This window comes from Nothobranchius furzeri, chromosome 12 (assembly GCF_043380555.1).
Source record: "Nothobranchius furzeri strain GRZ-AD chromosome 12, NfurGRZ-RIMD1, whole genome shotgun sequence".
Taxonomy (NCBI): Eukaryota; Metazoa; Chordata; class Actinopteri; order Cyprinodontiformes; family Nothobranchiidae; genus Nothobranchius; species Nothobranchius furzeri.
In genome coordinates, this window is record NC_091752.1 from 51,882,712 (window position 1) to 51,908,888 (window position 26,177).

Consider the following 26,177-nt stretch of genomic DNA (forward strand, 5'->3'; position numbering starts at 1 on the left):
AATCAAATGTAACACTGAATTGTCAAATAATGTTTTTTCTCCTCTTTTCAGTATCAAGTTTCATTTGATACTTTTATAACAAAAACCTGACAATAACTTTAGTTTTTTATGTTAAAATGTGCAAAGGAAACAAATACAGCAACAAATAATTCAGGAAAAGTAAAACACTATTTAAAATGTTCAGGCAGGTTTGTGTCATCATGTAGGGAAAGTTAGAAGTAAAACATTTTGAAAGATTGCTCCCATGGTCTATCTTAGTCACACCTCTGTAGTTTTTCTTTCTGTCGTTTTTTCCTATAGGTTCAGCTTTTCAGTTATTAGTCTCTTTTAGTGCGTTTCTTTCCCCACCAGTTCTTTTCTTTCTCCTTCCTCCTTATATCATTGGTTATTTATCTTGTTCTTGTCTTTAGGTTTTGTCTTTATTCTTAGGTCATGTTATTTTCCTCTCCCTGATTAGTTAATTGTTTTCACTAGGTTTCTCTCCCCACACACCTGCAGATCATCTCCCTCTCATCCTGCCCCAGTGTATTTAACACTGTCTGCATCTCAAGCAGGCCCTGTCCACTATTTCAGGTTTTGAAGGAGATAAGGGTGTTTGGGAGAATGTGTGTGTGTGTGTGTGTGTGTGTGTGTGTGTGTGTGTGTGTGTGTGTGTGTGTGTGTGTGTGTGTGTGTGTGTGTGTGTGTGTGTGTGTGTGTGTGTGTGTGTGTGTGTGTGTGTGTGTGTGTGTGTGTGTGTGTGTGTGTGTGTGTGTGTGTGTGTGTGTGTGTGTGTGTGTGTGTGTGTGTGTGTGTGTGTGTGTGTGTGTGCGCGCGCGCGCGCGCGCTATTCCAGACCACACTAGTTGGTGGCGGTAATGCACCATTCGTTGTGTGCCAACTGCCATTTAAACCCCAGAAGAAGAAGGCCCTGTCCACACGTAGTCGGGGATCTGCCAAAACGTAGATATTTTTCTACGTTTTGGCCTGCTGTCATCCACACGAAAACGGAGTTTTTTCACACGAAAACGGATCTTTTTAAAAACTCCGGCCAAAGTGAAGATCTGCATTTTCTCCGTTTTGGGTGTCTGCGTGTGGACCATCGACTTATATACTCTCTCCCTTTTGGAGCTGACGGAGAAGCATGAATCGACAAGGAGAGAACTGGCGTTCCCACTCCAGATCGCTAGGTGGCGGTGATGAATGTTAAACACCAAAGAAGACTCACAGTCATTGCGCATGCGCCGTTCTCCTTCTGCTCCCGGCTGCGGAAAAGCTGCTACGTCTCTCTGTTTGGATTTAAATGTGTTTTGTTTCTACAGACAACGTGAGTGTAACAAAATGGAGCTTTAAATGTGAGTTTGAGAGGGAGACACAACATTTAATGGATGTTTACACCTACGTCTCAAAACAAAGCCGTGCTTACTAGATCTGTTAGATATTAAAGGCGTTCACTCCGTGGTGAGTGATGGGCTTTAAGAGCTTTCACAGACATTTTGGTGTTTTCCCGTAACGATATTTTATTAAAACAATTATAAATATAAGTTTCTTGATCTTAGTTGTGAAATATTCACGTTTTTTGTAGATTTCAGGCAAAAGTATGTTGGGTGTGTTCAGTACATGAATAAGATAGCGGAGTAAAGGTGACTTGAATTAATGTGTTCTAAAATAATTTGAAACTATGATAAAGCTATGAAATGAGGAAATAAAAAACAAATGCAAAGGAAAATAGTTATAATTGTGATCGTAGGACCCTGACTGTAAATCGAAACGTGAGCTAACAGATTTAGCCCGCACCATCAGAACCTTTTAGCCTCCATCATAGTCCACTACTGCACAAGATCGAAGATGATTATAAACGGTGGAACAAACACCCTACTCCCTCTAATATGTGTCTTCTCCAATGGTGAGTATGTGCAAAGGCAGCGGCTGCTTTGCTTTTCTATCCGGAGCTGGGTTTGGTTTTGTTTGGCATGCCACTTTGTCAGTTATGTTAAAAGTTAGTCGTGCTTTGAAACGGGTTTAGTGAGTGGAAACATGTCACAAAATGCATGAAACAGCACTGCAGCAGCAGACATCACAGAAAAAGCTATGCTGATGTGTATTACAGTCGGGCCAGTCGCTGGAAGGATAGATCCAGACCGGGAGAAACAGTGTGAAATGAATGTGCATACAGGGCTGATGTTTGGAGAAGAGTTGTGTTTGTTTTGGGCAGAAGGAGGTGTGGCTCAGAGGGTCCAGTTATGTTTTTGGCAGGACTGTTGATAGTAGTTATTACCTGGGCATTCAGGAGTTATTAAGTGAGTTTATTCCTTTTGTGGTCTCACATAGAGGAATATGGGAATGAAGGCACAGGAACACCTTCATATAAAACATGAAGAGTTTATTCAGCTGATGGATGATCAGGTTCTGTCTGAAATAGTGAAGTAAAAGTGCCTGAACACTTTTCCATCACTGTTGACTCCATACCGGATGTTGCACACCTTGATCAGCTCACATTTATTCTAAGAAACGTTTCATCTGAAGGACCCTCATTGAAATAAAATGATGTTGGCATACCTGCTACAGTTATTTCAGACTCTTGGCTGCGTGGAACCAACTGGCTCCTTTAACACACGAAAAAGATCTAGCTGTTGACCTGCTGGAAGGTGATGTCCACCCAACATGTCCTCTTCTAAGGGTTTTTTATTGAATTTTGCAGCTTGAATGGTGGATGTAAGTTTCTACTTTTCATCTTTTGTAAAACAGACTCATCCAGCGTGAGTTACATGATAGTAACTGCTACAAGCAGATGGTTTAAATTTGTCATGACAATGATGGTTATTGAAAGGGTCATTTATACCATCAGATACAGAAAAACTTGCAATACCTTAAGTATACACAATATATCACCCATCCCTAGTTAAAAGTACCAGGGAACATAAAAAAATTGACAATTGTAATTTGTTTAACATCATGATATATATTCATCAACTTATATGAAAAATAATATTATAGTATTAGGATTTTTTTCCCATTTTGCCCCACCCTACATGTACCATTTTCTATTAAAATTTATTGTTCAACAGAGTGCATTATGGTCAGACATGCACTATATTTGACTTACTCTACTTACTTACTCTGTAAACGTCCATTAAAATTTTTATTTAACCTTTATTTATCCAGATGAGTGGCTTGACAGCTCATTCTCATTTACAACGACGATCTGGCCGAGAGGCAGCAACAACAAACACATAGTTAGCTTTACATCAAAGAAAAACAGGTAAGAAAAAAACATACAAGATCAAAATAAGATAAAACAGTTATACATAAGTCAAAGGACTGTTCTCATTTACAATATGTACAAGCAATCAAAACAGACTTAAAACAGTCTTTAAGCACTCAGAAGAAGGAACATTGATCAGAATATATTGATTGCAATGAATGATTGAAGGTAAATGATGGAATGTAGGTAGTGAGCTTTAGGGTGTTTCTCAATGTCAAGGCGCCTGGCTTACGAGGACACTGTCCTTCCTTGGTCAAAGAAAACTGTTAAATGGAACAGACCGCAGCTTCCACGGTGGTCACGTAACGCCACGTAACACGGGAGATAACGTTACATTTTATACTTATCAGTTTCAATATAAATATACAACAAGCCTTTTACTTTTTAAATTGTGTATATGTTTATTAAATTAAAAATATAAGTGAGTTACTACCTGCTAGCCACTGAAGCTGCAACTACTAAGCAACTAAGCAACCATAGATAACTTCTTTGGATCTAAAAAAACATTTTAAATTAGTTGACTTATTTTAAAATTTGAAAATGATCCCAGAAGTAGCTGCTGGCTTCTGATACGCTGTCCTTTTGAAAATACGGTGTGTTCTGGGAAATTTTTGACCAAGGCTAGGCTACAAGACACCTCCCATGTATCCTCGCTCAGCTAGCTAAGCGGCTAACAAACAGAGAACACACGCCTCGGTAGACCATGAACATTGGAACACGTTTCGGCAGCTAACAATGACGTATCTCCTAGGCAACAGGGGCGGGGCCAAGACATCAAGGCAAGGTTCTTTGGCTTTGAGAGCTCATTCCAGTCGTTGGAAGCAGCAAACTGGAATGAGGAGTGGCCAAAGGAGGTGCGAGCTTTGGGACTAACCACAGAGATTAAGTTACTGGAACGTAAATTGCGCTGGTTGTTGGAAGTGATGAGTAATGAGCGAAGACAAGACGGGGTTCTACTGATGATTGTTTTGTATGAATGAGTCTAGTAACTCTCCCATGCAAATAACCCCACACCCTGAGAATTCGAACTGAGCCAATCAGTACTGAGCAGCGTATGTCACACACCGCAACGCTCAGTTTCTAATAAACAACAAAGGTGCCGTTTGAAGTGGAGTTCGCCGCGGCTCTGACTACAGTCGGCATTTCCGCATTTTTTCTGATTGGTTATTTTTGAGCTGGTTAGTCTCACCTCTCACATGCCTCTCTGCCTTTGAGTAACCAGACGCACTCTGCTCAGCGCTGATTGGCTCGGTTAGAATTCTCAGGGGGTGGGATTATTTTCACGGGAGAGTTACCAGACTCATTCTCTGTGCAGAATTAAACAGAGGAGGAGTCTGGCAGACCAGGCTAAACACTCCCACCAACCGTCTCAGCGATGTGAATGCTAGTGTGGGAAAATATCTTCTAGATAAACCAAGAAATACTCAAATAATATCCGTTTCAGAGAAGGTCTAATTTTATGATATAACAGCAGCAGTTGCTTGTTTCCTCCATAGACAGCATCTACCCTCGGCTGATCAGAACCAAACCACTGGATCTTTAATCTCCTGCGTTCTTCTGCAGCTTCATGTCTTCTGCTTTGTTTCCATTGCAGCTGTTAGCTAAACATGGCTACATCAAACGAGCTACCACTTCAGGATCATCGATCAGCTGATTCACCCTGTTTACATCAATATATGGATCTGGACATCATTAATACAGGTAGTGCTACACAACCATTAGTGTGTGTGTGTGTGTGTGTGTGTGTGTGTGTGTGTGTGTGTGTGTGTGTGTGTGTGTGTGTGTGTGTGTGTGTGTGTGTGTGTGTGTGTGTGTGTGTGTGTGTGTGTGTGTGTGTGTGTTAGGGCTGTCGCGGTTGAGGAATTCCCCCTGCGGGGATTCAGGGTGGCTTAATATTGCGGTGTGCGATATTATTGCAGCCCTTTTTAATTGCAGTACTATCTAAACATAATGTTTACACATTTAAAAAAGGTTAAAAATTGCCGTGCCTTCTTTTATAACACTTTACTGAATGCAGATCAAAGGGCAGTAACAACACAGATCGCAGTAACGTTTGTTTCTCCGACAGTCGGAGTCCGACTGAACTTAAAAACAACTAAATTCAGGAGGTTAAACTTTTAAATGCAAATTTGGCTGCAGCATCTAACAAATAAGAAACAAGTCCCCATTTTGTTTAGTTGTTTAAAATAAAGCATAAAAAATTACATGTACCGGGCGCGCCGGGGGGCGGGCGCACTATCGTTTCACTACACACGAATGACGGTGATTTATAGCTCGGTCACGTCCTTGTTACCTACAAGGAAAACCAGCATGATAACTATATACGGTTTGAGAGAGGATCTGAGAGGGGTGGCAACATTTCCACCAACACTGAAAACCCTCTCAGATGGTGCGTTCGTTGCACTAACACACACGTACTTGCGTGCAACTCTGGCGAGCAAAGGGAATATCTCCCGGTTGTTGCTCCACCATGTCAGGGGGGTTTCTTTAGGGTGGATGCATTCCTCCTGCAGGTAGCGAGTGAGCTCCAGCTCGGCTCAAACTCTCTTCGGGACGGTTGCAGAAGCAGTGCTTGTCCGGGACTTCAGCAGGTCTCCGAGCGTTTATTTATTTATTTTTGCCGCTGGTGGCAGCTCTGTCTCGGCCAAGGACTCTGGCTGCGCAGCAGCTGACGTACAGAAAACCAAAGTGCTCCCAAAGGAGCAAAGTAACATTTCGTTTTGATACCAGTGCAGCCATCCTTCTCATCATGCATCATTGAGTTGAATCACGTTCAGTAATCGCGGTGGCCCGTGATGCAGCGCGGTGGGCTTCTTCATATCACGATATTTCATTTTTGCGGTTACCGCGACAGCCCTAGTTTGTGTGTGTGTGTGTGTGTGTGTGTGTGTGTTTGTGAATGAGTGAGGGAGGGAGTGAGAGGAGAAATAATACCATCCAGCATGCTGCTTCTGCTGGGGGTGTAGGGCCTGAGAAGATCACCAATGTGTGATGGTGCTTGTCCATGTAAGGCCCTAAAAACCAGAACCAGGATTTTGAAGCGAGCATGGATGTAAACTGGCAGCCAGTGGAGCTGGAAGAGGACCAGGGTGACGTGGGTCTATTTTGAGGACTTGGTCAGAAGCCGAGCACAGGCATCCTGAACCATCTATAAATAGTTCTGGTTGGTTTTGCTCAGATAAGTGAAAAGTGAGTTGCAGTAGTCCAGGTGTAAAGAGATGAAGGTGAGGATTAACAGTCTCAAGTGCAGAGCGCGACAGAATGGGACTGAGATGAAACGAGGAGCGAACAAGATAACTGACTGACATGAGAATCCAGAGTGAGAGCTGGGTTAAAGGTCACAGAGATGATTGACAGAGGGTTTAGTGTTAGAAGCAGTGCAGACACCCTTCGGCCTACATCAGCTGACAACAGACCCGTTTGTCCCCCCTTATTGGTGGACCTGGGGGAAGTGGACATATTGAAAAGGAGCAGGTGCGTATGGGTTGCGTTCGTCTCACGGTGACTGTGACAGTAGCACACACAGGCAGCTCCGGCTTATAGCAAACCGGGGAGAGGGGGTCCTATTCAGATCCTGCCATGAGAATATGGCCGACCTTAGTATTTCCTGTTTTCTTTTGTTCATAATGGTTAAGTTAAGTGTTAATGTGTATGTGGCAGACAAGTGCTCGACTTTTATGAAAAGATGAAACAAATTGCGTCCTGCATTGGTTCAATATGGGATGCAACATTTATAAAACAAATATTAGACAATTCCATATTTTACTGGATGGGTGGCAGGCATACTTCTATTTAACCAGAAGAGTTTTTATTTAGCTTGATGGCTCCAGTAAACAGACCCTAGCCCCATGGGGAAATGAAGCCACGAATCATGACTGTTCACTGGGGTAAACCATCGACATATAAAAATATGGACATAGCTCGCCCATTGTTCCGTGGGGGGCAGGTTGAGGCCAAAAATGGGAGGTTCCCACCACTGATTTTGTGACCGTGTCACACGTCTCGTCACGCCCAGACAATCTAAAAATGGGAAAAGAGGTGGAGCTGAGGGTCGGGCTGCTACATTTGGAACAGGGTTAGAACAAATGAACCGGTGTAGCTACTAGCTAACCTAAGAAACTAAGAAGGGCTCTGGGGTAACTCATCCGCACGGCTGACTGGCTCCCATGCGAGGCTGTAGTCATGCTGGTCGCCGGCGGGATCTAATATGGACTGGGACTGTTAAATTACAAGTGGAGCCTCAGGTCGTTGTCATCGTAGCTGGGTGCTGTCGCCTTTTAGCTCATGCTCCACGTTTGGAGATCAGCCAGACATTAGCTACATGCTAATCCAAACCCAACAGAGTTTTTCCGGGTGTTTTTAGCAATAAAAACACGATAGAGCGACTCCAAAGTGAAGGCACCTCAAGCCTGCTTAGTAACAAAATCATAACTAGGTAAAGCCGGGCGTACACTGTGCGACTTTTTCACTTTTTTGAGCCGATTTTCCAGTCGTGCGAGAAGCCACGAGATCGGGGCGAGTTTTGCGCCGAGCGGTCGTGTAGTGTACAGGGGGTTACGAGAGGCGATTAACACCACGTGACCAGCCGCCGATCAGCAGTCGTGAGGTCGCACGGGCTTCTGGTGTGTTTAATATTTCGCTCGTCCCTCGTGAGGGTATCGCACTGTTGAAGCGGCGCTGCGAGCAGCTGCGACCCAAAAAAGTATCAGAACCGCTCACGGCGCATGCATGCATCAACACCGCTCGCCCGCTATTTCCCTAATAACACACGCTGTTCGTTTTTGTTTCTACACGTTTTTTTTACTCACAAAGATTGTCAAGAGAGCGTGTTTGTCGTGTTCATGTCAAATTAAACTGATCACAAAACACAGATTCACTTTCTTTATTTCGTTTTCCTCATCCAACCCCCATACATCCCTGTGTGTCCTCCTGCAGCACTCCCGAAGGACAACAGGCAAGACAAAAAAGTCTGACGTGTTGAGTAAAAACGGCTATTTTTAGCACATTTTTAGGGCCGACGTGTTGCTACCAGACGTACAGTGTGAGCAGTCAGGTCGCATGCGAGAACTGGGTCGTACAGTGTGAGCACATGACTCGTGAGATCTACTCTGCGAGGAAGTCGTACAGTTTGAGCTGAAGCTGAACGCTGCGAGTGAAAAAGTCGCACAGTGTACGCCCGGCTTGGCTTTAGCTGACCGAGGATTTCGGGCTTCGCTGGTCCACCGCGGTCAAATTTCTGTGAGTCCTTTGTTGTTGACTCAGTTACTGGCAGGGCTGAAACGATTACTCAAATAATTCAATTACATCGATTAAAAAAAATGGTCGACTTGTTCTACTACTGCAGCTCCAACTGATCATACAGTTGACAAATTGACAAATGCAAAAGGGATGACAACACCCAAAGAAAACCCCAAATAGTTTCCAGAGTGTTGGAGTAATCCTAACTAAAGCCGATGGACAAGATCGCTAGCTTAGTGCAAAGCTAATGTCATGCTAAGCTAACGTTGCGCTAAGCTAGAGGTTCACAACAGCACTACGTCTCTCCAGCACAAAGTATCCAGGTTTTAGGCATCAGCTACGGACCTAAGACAAGGTGTGTGCTTTAGAGCAGTGGTTCCTAACCTGGGGGTCCCAACCCCCACAAGGGGGCACTAAAGCCTCTCAGTGGGTCGCCAGGACCTCTCCACTTTAAGGGGTTAAAACTTCATTTATTACTTGTTTATAGCCTACATTTTGCTCAAAGTTTTTTTCCTGAGTGAAAAGTTTACTGATATTAAGACAGGAAATAATTAGTACAGAAAAAATAACACACTTTTAAGAACATTTTGCTCAGCTCACTGTTTTATTTTCAAGTGTCAAAAGTTCATTAAAGATAGGACTGGTTGATTAATCACAGCCTTTACAGTAAATAATCTAGTATAAACAGTAATATACACATTTAAGTACATTTTGCTCAGTCTATTTTTTATGTGTCAAACATTTATTGAAAGGATTGATTGATTTATCAGTGTTTACAAGAAACAATGTGTTCAGAAAAGTAATACAAACTGTCAAGCACATTATGCTCTGTTTGGTTTTGTTAATGACTTTGTTCTGTACTGGAGCCTACTATTACTGTTATCTATTGAATCAAAGCATATTAAAATATGCTTGAACAATTTTATCATTTCTTAATACTGTTTGTACTGGAAGAGAGAATGGGAGGGGGTCGTCAGAAATTATACTGGTAAAAAAGGGGTCCCTTGGGAAAAAGGTTGGGAACCACTGCTTTAGAGTTTCAATTAAAATAAGCTGAGTATCGTCAGTGTGCTAACTGAGACTGAGAAATGTTTAGCTGCTACCCCTAAAAGCCAACAAGTGTTTTTTTTTCTCTGTGTTTTATTGCAAGTCATAAGAATTATACTAAAATGTTTGAAGAAGATATTATCTTTTATATAGCGCCTCTCTACATAAAAGTCTCTAAGCACTGCTTTGCTTGTCAGCTTTGGTTTTGCATGCATGTTTTTGATTTTCAGTTATTTTATTTATAACATTGCAGTTTTATCTTTACTGCAAATTAGGAAAAGCATGTATAAATGTTTGAGTTTATTAATGTTATTGTTAGATAAGCAATCATAGTTGTTGTGTTGTGTCCATTTTTAACATGGGAGTCAATGAGAATTTGCTCACTCATGGTGCCAGCCCCTAGTGGATGAGCGTGGAACAGCAATTTTAGCCACTTGGCGTCAAAAATGCAGACAATAATGGCCCCTTGGAGTAAACCCAAGTCAATTTCACCTACCTTAGATGAGTTACACTCAGTTACTGGCTAGTGGATGACTAGTTACTCTTTGTGTAAAACACAAAAAAGCAACTGGACCGGTTGAACCTTATTGTTACGGCCGCCGCCTGTCCATCCAAGGGGCGGGAGTTCGGCACTGCAGACAGTGTGTGTCTGCTGCACTTCGCCCCATTGGGATTCAGCACCATGGACAGCGGGACACCGAGGATGTGCTTTGACCCCTCCTCCCTCCTGGATGCAGACGGTGCAGCTGCACTGCTTTTCCCTGATGACAGTTGGTGGTGGTGCTCCTTTAAAAAATTCCGGGTCACATGGAAGTAATGTGTTTTGTCTTATGGATGGGATGTTGGAGTATGTTACATCCCCGACATGTGTTGGTAAAAATGTGAAGGATGGGGGTAACATTAAGAACTGGCGGAGGAGTTTAAAATGGGTTTATTTGTAACAAAAAGGTATTAAAACACAAGCAAACAGATCTCTCTACAAAGGTTAACATTACACAGCCAAATTATCAACTATAAAACACCTGGTTAAAACTTATATTAAAAGTTTAACCGAGCAGAAGATGTTTTAAAATCCCAAAGTTGATAAAAAGTCCCAAACAATTTACTGATTAAAACACCTGGTAAAATCTTATTTTAAAAGCTTGACCACATGAAGGTTTTTCAAAACCAAAGTCAGTAAAATTGCACCAAACACAGTTAACCTTTAAAAAACTTATCACCAAGAGTTAAAAACTACCACAGTTTAAAACTCCAACGAATTCAAACGAATGCAACCAAAAAGGGGTTAAAACCAAACAAAACCCAGGAGGACAGCAGAACCCCTGCACTGCTGCCTCCCAGACTGCTGAAGGCACAGCCCTTTTATGCAGGTGTTTGCTCATCATGATGATTCCTCGCAGCTGTGCTCCTCAGCAGCCCGGGAGAGAGGAGGAGGAGGGGCGGTGTGAGGCTGATTCACCAGGGCTTGGTGATCCTGGCTGCTTCTTCCCACAGGCCAGCCTGGCATCCGTAACAGAGTACAAAAGGGTTAAAATGCCAAGGTCTGAGGTGTTCAGGGGGCTCAGTTCTGTACTTTTGTCCAGTAATGGATATTTTTATATCATACATGTGTGATGTGACTTGTGATTATTGCAGCCTACATCTCCACAGTCCAGACAGATACCATTTTTCAGGTAGCCTTCATTCCTAGCTAGGAAGTAAGTTATGTCTGCCAATTCCAGGGAAGGAGGAGGATGGGCTGAGGGGGCAGTTCTTATACTTTTGTCAACATGTGTGTCTGTGTCTTGCTGGACTATAAAGTTGTATTTATGCTTTTGTTCTGGGCTCATTCTGTGACCCTCATAGGGTGAAACCTGAATGCACTTTATGCCTTCAGTAATGAATAACATGGAAAGGCAGACATTGTCTTTATTTTGTGTCTCATCAGTTCAGGTGACTGATTACCACAAAGATCCGCAGATCACTTTGTGGCAATAATATAGTTACCGTAAATCCTCTAATACAGGCTGGCATTCAATTAAAGGCCGGGTCTCCAATTTTGGCCGGTGTCAGAGTCAGTGGAGGTAAATAATGGCCGGTCTCTTATTGTGGCCGGGTGGAATGTGGTAACAAGCAAGTATGAGCGTCCCAGCGGCAGGGTTATAGTCCCCAAATCAACCAGCAGGAGGCAGTAGAGGTTCACGCAGACCTTTATTAGACTTTTTCTTCAACGCTTTGTAATGCTACAGACACGATCCTCTATCATGCTCCTACCACGCAGAGTCACGGTGTCAGTTAACCATGCTAATTCAACCCACTCCACAGAACACACATCACCTTCCCTGTGGCTTACATAACACTCACACAACACGCAAATCAGCACATAGGAACTAGCAGAACGATAGGAAACACATATAACACAATACCCAGAATGCACCTGGCTTACAACCCCAGCCAGGTCATTACACTATCAAGTTCAAAGAGAACGTGCTGATTATGCTGCAGAACACTCTGGAGAGCAGCAGTAGGGGGTGTATGAACTAGTCAACTTCACTATAGTGACTTTTTACGCCTGTCGTCGACTAGTCGCTGTCACGTGATAATGACCGGCAAGATGCAGCCCTCGGAAAAGACAGCAGCCTGCTGTCAGCAGGTGACAAGCTCCTGCGCTCGGGGGGTGGGGGGGGAACGCGCTGTGCCAGACCGTAGGTACTGACACGCGATCGTTCATGTCGGTTCATTTCCTTCAATGTTTTCTGTCTTTTATTTGCGCCTGAAGTGTATCGCTGCTGTGGAGCGGGGCGCATCAACTTGTCCTCCGACGCACAGATCACTGATGCGGCCGGCAAGCAGGGAGCGCTCCGCTGTTTTTGCGGTCGGTAGATCTGCCTCCTGAGCACGGCCACAGTAACAATCAGGTGTCGGCACCTCAAAAACTAATTTAACACGCAACCGTTCATGTCAGTTCATTTCCTTTAATGTTTTCTGTCTTTTATTTGCGCCTGATGCGTTTGCTGCATGCTGTGGAGCGGGGCGCTGCGCGCATCACCTTGTCCTCCGACGCACTGATCACTGATACGGCCGCCAAACAGCGAGCGCTCCGCTGTTTTAGCGGTCGGTAGATCTTTTAGAACTGCAGTTCAAAGGTAACTCATGAGGTGAATATATATGAACCCAGGTAGCAGTTTTTCTTTAGGATTGAGAGGAGATGCAGGAAGATAATAAACAGACAGGACAGAAAAATAGTCAAATAAAAACAAGTTAGTTTTTGTACCTGGTGGTTGCAACAAACAGACACCATTGAAGGTAATCAGAAGTGAGGAACAGAAAATGAAATAAGTATTTTTAATGTTTAGAGCAGCAGGAACTCCGAGAGGCTGCAGGCGCATCAGTGAGTTTGCAGCCGCTGCGCAGGGGGAGGGGGGAGAGGGCTGAAGCAGAAACTACCGTTGTTAAAAGAAATGTGTTTAACTTTGAAAATGTGGGCGCAATTTTAATTGTCAAAAACTCCTGCGAACCATTAGTTCATTTTGCTCAAATAGAAATAGAGGCCTGCCTCTAATACTGGCCCTCCTTCCAATAAAGGCCTGGAGCTTGATGAGCTTGAGTCAAGAGGAGGAGTTCACGCAACGTCTTTGCGGGCCTGCCGGAGAGCTCCGCAAGGACGGACGGAGTCGAGCTCTCTTTTCTAAACATCCGTCAGTCGAGATGGACAGTGCAAGCTTGTGATTGGTCGGGACGTCGCTGTCATCTCCACCGCCGCCATCGCGCCCTCAAAAACATAAAGAGAGCCGAGGATAACTAGCGGCAGACACGGAGCAGCTTGAAGAACACCTCGCGAAAAAACTCTAAAAACATGAACGTTTAATTCCCCATGACTGGAGGAGTGAAAAGATGCGCAGCAAGCATTTTATTTGTGGACGGAAATGACAGGACACGTGGGTTTAGAGGTGGCGAGCGCATGAAAAGGTGGAGGAGGATGAGAGACAAATTTGTCTGTGTTAAAAAGTCTCTTATATAAAAAAACACAATGTAAACACACTGTCTTGGACCGATACATGACAGGGTACCTCAGAACAGCGCTACGCCCTCTGTTGTCCTGCCGGGGAATTGCTTTGCAACACTCCCCAGGAAACGGAGAAGTATGAGAGCAAAACGCTTCCGTCAATCTGTGCGTTTCTGTCCCTTGCGGAGCTGACGGAGAAGCATCAATCAGGCTTCACTGAAAGTAACCAACGACCTCTTGATTGCTTCTGACTCTGGTTCCCTCACCATTGTCCTCCTCCTTGACCTCAACTCAGCTTTCGATACCATCGATCATGCCATCCTCCTTAACCGTGTTCAATCATTTATTGGTATTACTGGCTCAGCACTCAACTGGTTCACTTCTTACCTCTCCGACCGCCACCACTATATCTCTGTCAACAACTGCACCTCACACACTGCCCCTGTCACCCACAGTGTTCCCCAGGGCTCTGTGCTGGGGCCACTCCTCTTCATCCTGTACATGCTCCCCCTTGGTCATATCATACGCCAACACGGTCTTCACTTTCATTGCTACGCTGAAGACACACAACTCTACATCTCCAGCAAATCAATCACCCCAGCCATTCTTTCCACCAAGGGCGTAGGAACGGGGGGGGGGGGGGGGGGGGGGGGGGTCCCCTTCAATATTGGACAAACGCGCATTTGTCGTCGTCCCTCCCCCCTCCCACCTCCACCCCCCACCCCCACCCACCCACCCACACACACACACACACACGCACAATAACATGGAGAAGAAAAAAAATTGATTTTAAATTATTTGACTCACGAGCTTTATTTTGAAAGACACTGCTGACTTCTAACCGACACAGCCCCTCCCCTCAGGGAGTTAGCCAGGCTGGCTGAGTGAAGCGGGAGTCTGAGCCAGGACGACAGCAGCTCAGCGAGTTTTTCTCATGGGCAAAAAAAGAAAGAAAGCAAATGTGAGTTGGTAATAATTTAGTCCAAGAGGATAATTGTATTTCTGGTCAAACGTTAGACTGGCTGACTAACGTAAACATCTTGCTAGTTAGCATTAAACATTAAACAACACTACTAGTCAACAAAAAATTGCGAATTTGACAGTAACAGACAAAAACCATTTGACACGAAATAAATAAAAAAAGTAGAATCTCCACATAAAATGGAGTTTGTAAGTGTGATTGTTGCTTGCTTGTGACATTCTATTCACATTTTATTTTGAAACCTTATTCTTGTCACTTTTTTCATATAAGAGACCAGAGGAAGTTCAGCAGGAAAATGATGAAGGTGAGACAGGCAGTGGCAGACCTGCTGTGGGTGAGACAGGGAGCACCAGACCTGCTGAGGTGCAGGTTGGTGCTACAATGAAGAGTGAGATTTTAGATGGTTGATGATGAGCGGAAGATTCGAGCATGATAACAAGTGAACACGACTAAATAATACTATAACAACCATGATTTTATCATTGCACTAGTCCTCCAACAGTAGTGTCCACTGTTTTTACATTAGAGATCAGAAGAAGTTCAGCAGGAACCAGTTGAGGGTGAGACAGGGAGAACCAGACCTGCTGAGGGTGAGACAGGGAGCACCAGACCTGCTGAGGGTGAGACAGGGAGCACCAGACCTGCTGAGGGTGAGACAGGGAGAACCAGACCTGCTGAGGGTGAGACAGGGAGAGCCAGACCTGCTGAGGGTGAGACAGGGAGAGCCAGACCTGCTGAGGGTGAGACAGGGAGAACCAGACCTGCTGAGGGTGAGACAGGGAGAGCCAGACCTGCTGAGGTGCTACAGTGAAGAGTGAGATCATTTTAGGTTGCTGATGAGAGGAAGATTTGAATGTAACAATAAGTGAACAGTTAAATGTATTTAATCCCATAACAAGCAGAGCTGGGCAGTACGGCTTAAGAATAAAATAAATGCTTCCTTCCTTAGAAATATTAGAAAAATAAGTGTTAAACTCTGCATTCTGGTGCTTTTAGACTGCAATTTTGGCCACTGTTTTTTCTTTTGTCCATCTGAAAATTAACGTAGTTCCAGCTGTTGTTGTGAGTGAATTATTTCTTGTTTCATTCTGTCAGAAGCAAACAGATTTTTCTGATTGTTGGTCAGCATTGTTGGCCGATGTAGTTTAAAATATTCTGATGAGAGTCAGATCAATTCAGACTGAATATTCACAACTTTAGTCTTGTATTAAATCTGTTTACACATCTCTACCCTTATGAATAAGATTATATATCCTACATTCATATTATTAAATAAAAATAAAACAGTACTGAAACATAAACAGCTTTTTTATCATTAAAATGTCCACGTTGGCCGGAAATCACCTGGATCTGGCTAATGGGGAGCCTAAGTCTCCTCCCCTTCTGGCTGGCTCATGGGTCCCCGATTAAAAAAAAAACAGAATGTTAGTGAACTGGGCTATAAAAGTTATTTTCTTGTCTTTCTGGGCTTTGCCTTACGCCCTGAGTCACATCTGTCAAGCTTTTCTAATCCTAGAGTTTCACCGTCTATCAGATTTTCTATCAGAAGCTAATGCAGGAGATAGCGGTAGGAGACTATTCTCTTATGTTTCTCATCCCGGCTTACACTCCCCTCAGGAAACAAACAAAGCCCACAACACACACCATCACCACGTTACCTGCTGAAGCCCTCCCTCAGCTACAGGACTGCTTTGCCTGCACAGACTGGAGAGTGTTTGAACAACAGGACCTGGAGCAGAGCCGGTGCTATCCTACATCAGAACCTGTGTAGAAAATGTCACAGTGACCAAACAGATTCAGATCTTCCCAAATAGGAAACCCTGGATGACATCAGAGGTTCAGGCTCTAATCAGAGCCCGCAATGTTGCCTTCAAGTCAGGTAACAGCAACTTGTACCGCATAGCCAGAACTAGTCTGAGGAAGGGCATTCGCCAGGCAAAGAGAGTCTACAGGAGGAAAATAGAAGACCTCTTTCATAACAACAATCCCTGGAAGATGTGGAAGGGGATTCAGACTCTGACCAACTACAGAGGCCACACTCTGTCCAACACTGGCAGCAGCAGAACACAGGCAGAGGAGCTAAACAACTTCTTTGCTCGTTTTGAAACTACTGCCCACCCACTTTTGCAACACCCCCCCCCCCACCACCACCACCACCACCACCACAACATGAGAAACCCCACTCCTCCCTCTCTCATCCTCCAGGAACATGAGGTGAGAAGAACATTGAGAGCAGTAAACCCCAGGAAAGCTGCCGGACCAGACGGCATACCAGGGATTGTGGTCAAGGAGTGTGCCAGTGAGCTGGCAGGTATCCTCACCAAGTTGTTTAACCTCTCCCTGTCTCATGCTTCAGTCCCAAGCTGCCTCAAGTCTGCAACAATTATTCCCATCCCCAAAAAATCTTCTATAGACAGCTTGAATGACTATCGTCCGGTTGCCCTCACACCTGCAATCACAAAGTGTCTGGAGCGACTTATCTCCAATCACATCCAAGCCTGTCTCCCCACCACCTTCGACAACCTTCAGTTTTCCTACCGGGGAAACAGATCAACAGAGGATGCCATCGCCCTGACGCTGCACACAACACTGAGCCACCTAGAGACCAGAGGAAGCTACGTCAGGATGCTCTTTGTTGACTTCAGTTCAGCTTTCAATACCATCATCCCAGACATTCTTATCTCAAAACTGCTAAGCCTTCATATCCTTCCCTCTACCTGCCACTGGATAAAAGACTTTCTCACAAATCAACCACAGCATGTTAAACTTGGCTCCCATCTCTCCTCCTCCATCCTGCTCAGTACTGGCTCTCCTCAGGGCTGTGTGCTGAGCCCCCTACTGTACACTCTGTACACATCGGACTGTACCGCATCCCACCCATCCACTGCCATCTTTAAGTTTGCTGACGACACCACTGTGGTCGGCCTCATCACAGACGGAGATGAGGCAGCTTACCGGGCAGAGGTTAGTAATCTGTCAAGGTGGTGCTCAGATAACAACCTCACTCTAAATATACAAAAAACAAAAGAGCTTATTCTGGATTTCAGAAGACACAGTCACACACACGCCCCTCTCCTCATAAATGGAGAGCGTGTGGACCGTGTCCCCTCCATCAGGCTCCTTGGCACCATCATCTTTGCTGACCTGTCCTGGTCTGCCAACACCAGAGCTCTGGTTAAAAAGGCTCAGCAGCGGCTGCACTTTCTCCGGGTCTTGAGAAGGTGTGGCCTGGATCAGAAACTGCTGCTGGCTTTCTACCATTGCTCCGTGGAGAGCACCTTCACCTACTCTCTTGAGTGTGTGGTATGCAGGCTCCACTGCTGAGGACAGGAAGGCTGTTCAGAGGACAATAAACACTGCCCAGAAGATTACTGGCTGCACCCTGCCATCCCTGGAGGCCATCTCCAGAACCCGCTGCCTGAAGAGAACCGCTGCTATCCTCCGTGACACCACCCACCTTGCCCACTGCCTGTTTGAACTGTTGCCCTTAAGCCGGGCGTACACTGTGCGACTTTTTCACTCGCAGCGTTCAGCTTCAGCTCAAACTGTACGACTTCCTCACAGAGCAGATCTCACGAGTCATGCGCTCACACTGTACGACCCAGTTCTCGCATGCGACCTGACTGCTCACACTGTACGTCTGGTAGCAACACGTCGGCCCTAAAAATGTGCTAAAAATAGCAGTTTTTACTCAACACGTCAGACTTTTTTGTCTTGTCTTGCCTGTTGTCCTTCGGGAGTGCTGCAGGAGGACACACAGGGATGTATGGGGGTTGGATGAGGAAAACGAAAGAGTAAATCTGTGTTTTGCGATCAGTTTAATTTGACATGAACACGACAAACAGGCTTTCTTGACAATCTTTGTGAGTAAAAAAAAGTGTAGAAACAAAAACAAACAGCGTGTGTTATTAGGGAAATAGCGAGCGACCGGCGTTGATGCAGGATTGCGCGCACATGCGCCGTGAGCGGTTCTGGTACTTTTTGGATCGTAGCTGCTAGCAGCGCTGCTTCAACAGTGCGATACCCTCACGAGGGACGAGCAAAATATTAAACACACCAGAAGTCCCTGCGAACTCACGACTGCTGATCGGCAGCTGGTCACGTGGTGTTAATCGCCTCTCGTAACCCCCTGTACACTACACGACTGCTCGGTGCAAAACTCGCCCCGATGTCGTGGATTCTCGCACGACTGGAAAATCGGCTCAAAAAAGTGAAAAAGTCGCACAGTGTACGCCCGTCTTTAGGGCGCCGCTTCAGGTCAGTTAAATCACACACCACCAGACTTTCCAACAGCTTCTTCCCTTGGGCCATCAGAACATTCAACACAACAGCACCATTCAACCCCCCACATCCCCATCAGTAATGTGGACTAAACTGTTTTAAATCCTTTTAAATTATTGTTTTAGCAGATCTGAATCACTGGTTGTACTTTCTTGTTGTTTGCTAAATGTTTTTAAATTGTTTTTAGTCCTTCATGGTTTTTGACATTTATTGCCATTTATTGTCTTGTGCACTGTTGATGGCGGACCATCTGTAATTTAATTGCCATGAGCAATTAGAATAAATTCTATTCTATTCTAGACTATGTTCATGTTCAGCCTGCATGAAACACTCAGTGACACGTTAGAATCAGAAATAATCATTAAATGTATTTTTTTCAGTGAGGTTGACCTATGTATTGACCTACAACAGATTTGTTAGATTTCCAACATGTGCCCCCCCCCCCCCCCCCCCCCCCCCCCCCCAATATTAAACTCGTTCCTATGCCCTTGCTTTCCACGATCTCAGGATGCCTCTCTGACATAAAACATTGGATGGACTCCGACTTCCTCAAATTGAACTGCTCCAAAACAGAACTCATTATAACTGGTCCCAAATCTTTCCTACCCTCAGTTCAAAATATTTCTCTACAAATTGACGGTCTTACAGTGACTCCCTCCTCTACAGTCCGTAAACTCTGTCATCTTCGACTCCCCCCTTTCCTTCAAGTTCCACATCAACAACATCCACAGGGTATCGTGCTTCCACCTCCGCAACATTGCCTGTCTCCGTCCATCCCTCACTGACTCCACTGCCTAAACATTCATCTTTGCCTTCATAACCTCTAGACTGGACTATTGTAACAGCATTCTTTACGGACTTCCTTCCTCAGCCCTACAAAAACTTCAATACATCCAAAACTCAGCAGCACATTTACTCACCCACACTCGCTCCAGGGACCACATAACTCCAGTACTCAAACAACTTCACTGGCTCCCAGTTCCATACCAGATCCATTACAAATTGCTCTTCATCACTTACAAATGCCTCAATAACCTTGCACCATCCTATCTGACGGAACTTCTTCACTGCCATTCTCCTTCCCGGCAAATCCGTTCTGCTGACTCCAACCTCCTTTCCCCTTTAAAACAAAACAGCACACCATGGGGATCGAGCCTTTGCAGCCGCTGCCCCCATACTTTGAAACTCTCTCCCACTAATTATCAGGAATGCCGTCTCTTTCTACTTTCAAGTCACCGCTTAAAACCCACTTCTTTAAATTGACCTTCTCTTAGGATCAACCCAGCATCCCCCAGTCTGTTTACTATGTTTCATTTTGTATTATTATGTGTTTATTGCATTTTTTGTGAAGCATCTTTGAGTGACCTAAAAAGCGCTATATAAGTTTGATGTAATATCATTGTTATTAGTTTTGATAGTGTCGTGTGCCATTTATGAAATTTCCTTAGTTTTGAAGAAGGCATTTTGAGTTAGCTATTTGTACATTTGATACGTTGTGTTTATTAACAGCGCCGCCTCTTCCCAGGAACATATCCCAAGGAAAATAAAGCCTTTGTTTAATTTGAACATCCTGCACACGTCTACTTTATGTTTGTTTATGTATTTAGCAGACGCTTTTGTCCAAAGCAACTTACAAGTGATAATCGGCATGTTGCCCTTGAAGCTAACAACAATTACAACAACAACAACAACCAATTTCCAGTCAGTCGTAGGTGGCAGTGAGGCAGCATGAAGAATCATGGAGTGGTGGGGACAAGGAGTGGACAGTAGAGAGGGGGGTGGATGCAGGGAGGGTGCTAGTTTAGAAGATGCTCTCTGAAGAGCAGGGTCTTCAGGAGTTTCTTGAAAGTCGAAAAGGAAGCCCCTGTTCTTGTAGTTCTTGGTAGGTCATTCCACATTTGTGGAACGATGCATGAGAAAAGTCTGGATTGTCCTGAGCGTGGTGTAGGCACTGCTAGCCGACGATCCTGTGATGACCGGATCAGCCGGGCCGAGACGTACGCCTTTGCAAGAGGATTCAGGTAGATGGGAGCCGTACCATCTCGGACTTTGTATGCTAGTGTTAGCAATTTGAATTTGATGCATGCTGCTAGCGGTAGCCAATGGAGCTCAATGAACAGAGGGTTGCACCCTCTTCACATTTTAACATCTGGGCTTAACAGTCACAAAGTGGCCAGAGAGTGTTAACTAAACAAATACAAATTAAAGTGCAAAAAATAGTAACACAACATACCATACCTTTGTTAATTTATATAGCACATTTAAACATAGCATGGCAGCTAACCAAAGTGCTGTACATGGAAGAAGCAAGATGCTCAGATGGAACAAAAACTTCATTTTCTTATTAGGCAAAAATTTGCATTAAAAAAAGAAAAATAACAATATGACTAAACAACGATAAAATACATCATAGATGTAAAGGTACTAAAAAACAGCTGCAAAATTGTTAAAGAAAACAACTAAGAAACACTTTATAAATCGACAATATACAACGACTAAAACAGAATGTCATGTCTGTTAAACAGACTGAATGCAACCAAAAAGATCAAAACTAAGCTAAAAAACACATAGGAATCATTTAGAATTAAAAGACTGGGTCACCCACCAAAGCTAAAATATATGTGTGTCATCAGAGAAGATTTGAACCTGCTGGGACAGCAGATGAAACATCACAGTCCCCTGTGATTTGTATCGGACCTTTGGGAGGCACCGAAGCAGGTGATCAGCTGACTGTAGGGGTCGGGATGGAACATAAGGAATAAGCAGCTTGGCTATAGGTAAGAGGATGCTGGTAGCCTGGCCTCCCAGACTCGTCCTCTGTTTAATTCTGCACAGAGAAAGCATCTGGTAACTCACAGGCAGAGAGGCACATGAGGGGCGGGACTAAGCTGCTCAAAAATAACCAATCAGAAATAAGACGGAAAAGCCGACTACCGCGCGGCGCTGTAGTAAAAATGGCATCTGGCAACAGCGCAAACATCTTTCTTTAGAAGAAAGGCTTTTGGCACCTTCTCCTTGTTGTGGTTTTAAAGACGTGTTCAAGTCATTTAGAACAAAGGAAAGAGCCGCAGTTATTTCCACTTCAGTCGGCATAATTATAAGAAACTTGGCGTTATGGTGTGTGACGTACGCTACTCAGCGCTGATTGGCTCGGCTAGAATTCTCACGGGGTGGGGTTATTTGAATAGGAGAGTTCCCAGACCCTTTGTCTGTGCAGAATTAAACAGTGGAGGAGTCTGGCAGGCCAGCCAGGCTAGGATGCTGGACCATTCAAAGGTTTATCGGCGAAGGTTATTACTTAAAACTGAGGATGGATTTTAACCTTGTAATGCCGCAAGGTTGAAAAAAAACAAGACCTCATAAACATTGTCATTGAAATTTGAAGTCTTCAAGAAGTTCGAGTCTAGTTTAACCCCCAGTCTGGTTGCACACAGTTTGAGGCTTAGTGAAGGGAGTGAGGGAACAACAGGAGAGTTTCATATTTGTGGGCTTAAAAAGTGTAGCGTCAGTCTTGCTATCGTTTAACCACAGAAAATGTGAGGCAAGCCAGGTTTTTACCTCAGACACATTCAGAGAGCCAAGATGTTGAGCTCTGTTTATTTAGTGCCAAATAAATGTGACAAGACGGAGCAGACACACGCACATGCACGTGCACACATAAATACAACATATATGGTAGTGTTTTTGTGGCTGCATACTTTGAGATTTCTTAGTAGATATTCCATTTCGTAACAGGTAAACTTTATTGTCTTTATCTGAGTGAATTTATAATTAATTAAACAGATGAACTAGTAGTAGCATATCCTATGACAAAGAAAGTAGAATTATCCATTTTTATGGTATTCTGTGTGAAATAAATACTTTAAAGGAATGTTTCAGGTTATCAACGTATGAGAAAAATCTGATTCATTCTAGTAAACCTACAATTTTTTTTTAAATCGCTGTATTTTTCACCGCACATGAAAAAGTCATTAAATTCTAAATGTATTTCATGTTTTTGGGGTCAGTTCAGATCTCACCAGCTTAAAGCAGTAATACGATTTTATATGTGTGAATATAAAGTTACATCGGTTGGTAATTCACACCATTTGGTTCTGTGTCTCCTACAGATATCCTACAGATGGTGCTGGTTAAAGAAGAACCTCCTGATGAACAGAGTGCTAACCTGGACCTGCAAGACCCAGACCACCTTCAGATAAAGGAGGAACAGGAAGAACTCTGGACCAGTCTGCAGGGAGAGCCGTTCCATTTGAAGGAGGAGGAGACTGATGCTGCCAGGTTTTCCTTCACTACAGTTTATATAAAGAGCGAGGATGATGAAGAGAAACCTGTGTTCTCACAACTTCATCACCAGCAAACACAAGACAGAGATGTTCCAACCAGCAGCTCAGCTAACCAGATGGCTGCAGAAACTAGCAGGAACCCAGATCTGAACCATCATCAACAGACATCTGATTCCTCAGAGACTGAAGATAGTGGAGATGAAGACACTGAGCTGTCAGACTCTGGGCCGGAAACTGGAGAAGTAAACAATGACTGGAATGAGAGGAGGTCTTCTGCATCAGATGTTAAGACTGTCAACAAATCCTTTAGCTGCCCTGAGTGTGGTAAACAATTTCTCCATGAGTGGTCCCTCCAGAAACATATGAGAGTGACAGGTCATTCAGCAAAAAGGTCTTCAGACTACTTGGTTAATACGAAAAGTGTTAGCCACGAGCAACATGTAGACTCATGCAGGAAAGTCCAGACACAACTAAAATCATTTAGTTGTGATGACTGTGAGAAAAGATTTAGCAGAATATCAAGTTTAAACATACACATGAGAGTCCACACAGGACAAATATCCTTTGTCTGTGAGGTCTGTGGACAAAGGTTCAGACATAAGACAAATTTAAACAGACACAAGATAGTCCACACAGGACTGAAATTGTTTGCCTGTGAGGTCTGTGGACAGAGATTTAGCCAAAAGGCAAATTTAAACATTCACATGAGAGTCCATACAGGACAGAAACCTTATGTATGTGAGCTCTGTGGACAAAGATTTAGTCAAAAGTGTAGTTTAATCAGTCACGTGAATGTCCACACAGGACAGAAACCTTTTGTTTGTGAGATCTGTGGACAAAGATTTAGCCAGAAGACACATTTAAACAGCCACGTGAGAGTCCACACAGGACAGAAACCTTTTGCTTGTGAGCTCTGTGGACAAAGATTTAGCCAAAAGTCACATTTAAACAGCCACATGAGAGTCCACACAGGACAGAAACCTTTTGCTTGTGAGCTCTGTGGCCAAAACTTTTGCGATAAGTCAACTTTAAACAGACATACAAGAGTACACACAGGACAGAGACCTTTTCCTTGTGAGCTCTGTGGACAACGATTTAGCCAAAAGACACATTTAAACAGACACCTGCGAGTTCACATATGACACGAAAGAACTTGTTTAAATACAAGAGTACTTAAAGAGATCACTTTAGGTTTTACATCCTGGAAATTATTCTTATACCTCTGGTGGCTTGTAGCCTAGATCATGGCAATATCTGGCCCCCAAGTCATAAATGTTCAACTAAACTCCCATTTACAAATGCGAGAGAACCACTTCATTAATGTTTCTCATGCATGATTATATTTCTTTTCTTTTTTTCAATTTTTGAATAACTTGACTAGGGTTAGGTTAGCTGTGTGAAGACAGATTTTCTACCATGTGTAATGGTGGTTTAGGGTCGTTTACTTAATGTCTGTTTAGATTAAACTAAACCATAATTTTGAAAGTGGCAAGGAAGTTGGAAGAGACGGAGGTGTGCAGTTCTTTAACTTTCAGAACAAATTAGAGTTCTGGGTGGTTCTGGTTCAGTGAATTATTGGATGAATACCTGTCAGTGTACCTTAATGTCTTTGGATAGAATGTCTTGTTAATTTCACTCTATTGTTGTTATGAGTATTTTATTTTGTAAATATTTGCGCATTAAATTTGAAGAACTGTTGAGGGTGAAATCCATCCAGGTGTTATGAGTGTGTTTTGTTGTCCTTTTTGGTATAACAGCTGTTACAGGTTGTTGGAGATATCTTTGCTTGGGTTATTTTTATTTTAGGTGTCTATTCTTTTGTTTAATGTCATGAGACATCATCATTTCACTTAATAACAAAGCCAACTTTAATCTACCGACGTACAAAATTGTTGGCACCCTTCGATCAATGTAAGAAAAACCCACAGTGGTCACAGAAATAACTTTAATCTGACAAAATAAAAACAATCTTTGAAACTTAGCCAATGAAAGTGAGACATTGCTTTTCAACCATGCTTCAAAGAAATTATTTTTTTTAAATAAACTCATGGAACAGGCCTGGACAAAAATGATCATCTGTAACAATGATTACCAGGTTGCCTCTGCTGCAAGTGGAAACCATCTATATCTCATCTTAGTCTGTACCAATTGAGCCATCTTCACCACACTAAGGCCTGTGCCACTGGCTGAAGTCTTTACACCAGGGTTACTCAAATATTAAAGGCCGAGTTTGCAAGGGGTGCTAGTGGAGCAGGGGCCACAAAGAAGTGCCTCGCGGGCTGGGTCACCTATTCGGAAGTTAGAGCGACTGCCAAATCCTCAGTGCTTATCCTACTCGACTTATCGGCTGCATTTGACACTGTCAACCATGGCTTCCTTTTGTCCACACTCTCTAGCATGGGCCTCACAGAGAAAGCACACTCCTGGTTTGAATCGTATCTCACATGACGATCAGAGTATCTTGGCTTGGACAATCCTCTACCGTGCACCATCTTGCCACAGGAGTCCCCCAGGGCTCTGTACTAGGACCTCTTTGCCATATACACCACCTCACTAGGTGAGATCATTCAATCACATGGCTTCTCCTACCACTGCTATGCAGACGACACCCAGCTCTATCTGTCATTTCCACTGGACAACCACACTGTCTCTGCACGAATATCAAACTGTCTCTCTGACATATCAAAATGGATGAAATCCCACCATCTCCAACTCAACCTCTCTAAAACTGAACTACTTGTCATTTCTGCAAAACCATCCATACAGCACAATATCTCAATCCAAAATGACTTCCTATCTCTGGCTCCTTCAAAGGCAGTTCGAAATCTGGGTGTTGTGATTGATGAACACCTGACCTTTAAAGATCATGTTGCCTCTGTTGCTCGTTCATGCCACTTTGCACTGTATAATATACGAAAGATCAGACCATACCTAACACAACATGCCACCCAGCTCCTGGTGCAATCTACTGTCATCTCCCGCCTCGATTACTGCAATGACCTTCTAACTGGTCTTCCAGCCTGTGCTGTGAGACCTATTCAAATGGTCCAGAATGCAGCTGCGCGTCTGGTCTTCAATCAGCCAAAAAGAGCACACGATCAATCAATCAATCAAAGC

The 26,177-nt window shown here is 43.8% G+C and overlaps 1 protein-coding gene across 4 annotated transcripts; it reads left to right on the forward strand.

Moving 5' to 3' along the window:
- Positions 1-902: 902 nt before the first annotated feature.
- On the forward strand, positions 903-25,041 carry LOC107376631 (zinc finger protein OZF). Of its 4 annotated transcripts, none has more exons than XM_015945848.3 (3): positions 903-1,885; positions 4,839-4,945; positions 22,887-25,041. In XM_015945848.3, the coding sequence occupies exons 2-3, from the start codon at positions 4,852-4,854 to the stop codon at positions 24,200-24,202; spliced, it is 1,410 nt and encodes a 469-aa protein (XP_015801334.3). In that variant the 5' UTR covers positions 903-1,885; positions 4,839-4,851; the 3' UTR covers positions 24,203-25,041. The 4 variants fall into 4 exon arrangements, with proteins under 4 accessions (XP_015801334.3, XP_015801332.3, XP_070398784.1 ...); XM_015945846.3 differs by having other exon boundaries at positions 903-1,334; XM_070542683.1 differs by having other exon boundaries at positions 903-1,306.
- Positions 25,042-26,177: the final 1,136 nt, after the last annotated feature.

What these genes read in the sequence shown, in the direction of transcription:
- LOC107376631 (XM_070542682.1), top strand. Translation starts at nt 1,183, where the DNA reads ATGTTAAACACCAAAGAAGACTCACAGTCATTGCGCATGCGCCGTTCT. An exon ending in GTTTTGTTTCTACAGACAAC is followed by an intron (nt 1,307 to 22,886) that starts GTGAGTGTAACA and finishes TGTCTCCTACAG; the next exon opens with ATATCCTACAGATGGTGCTG.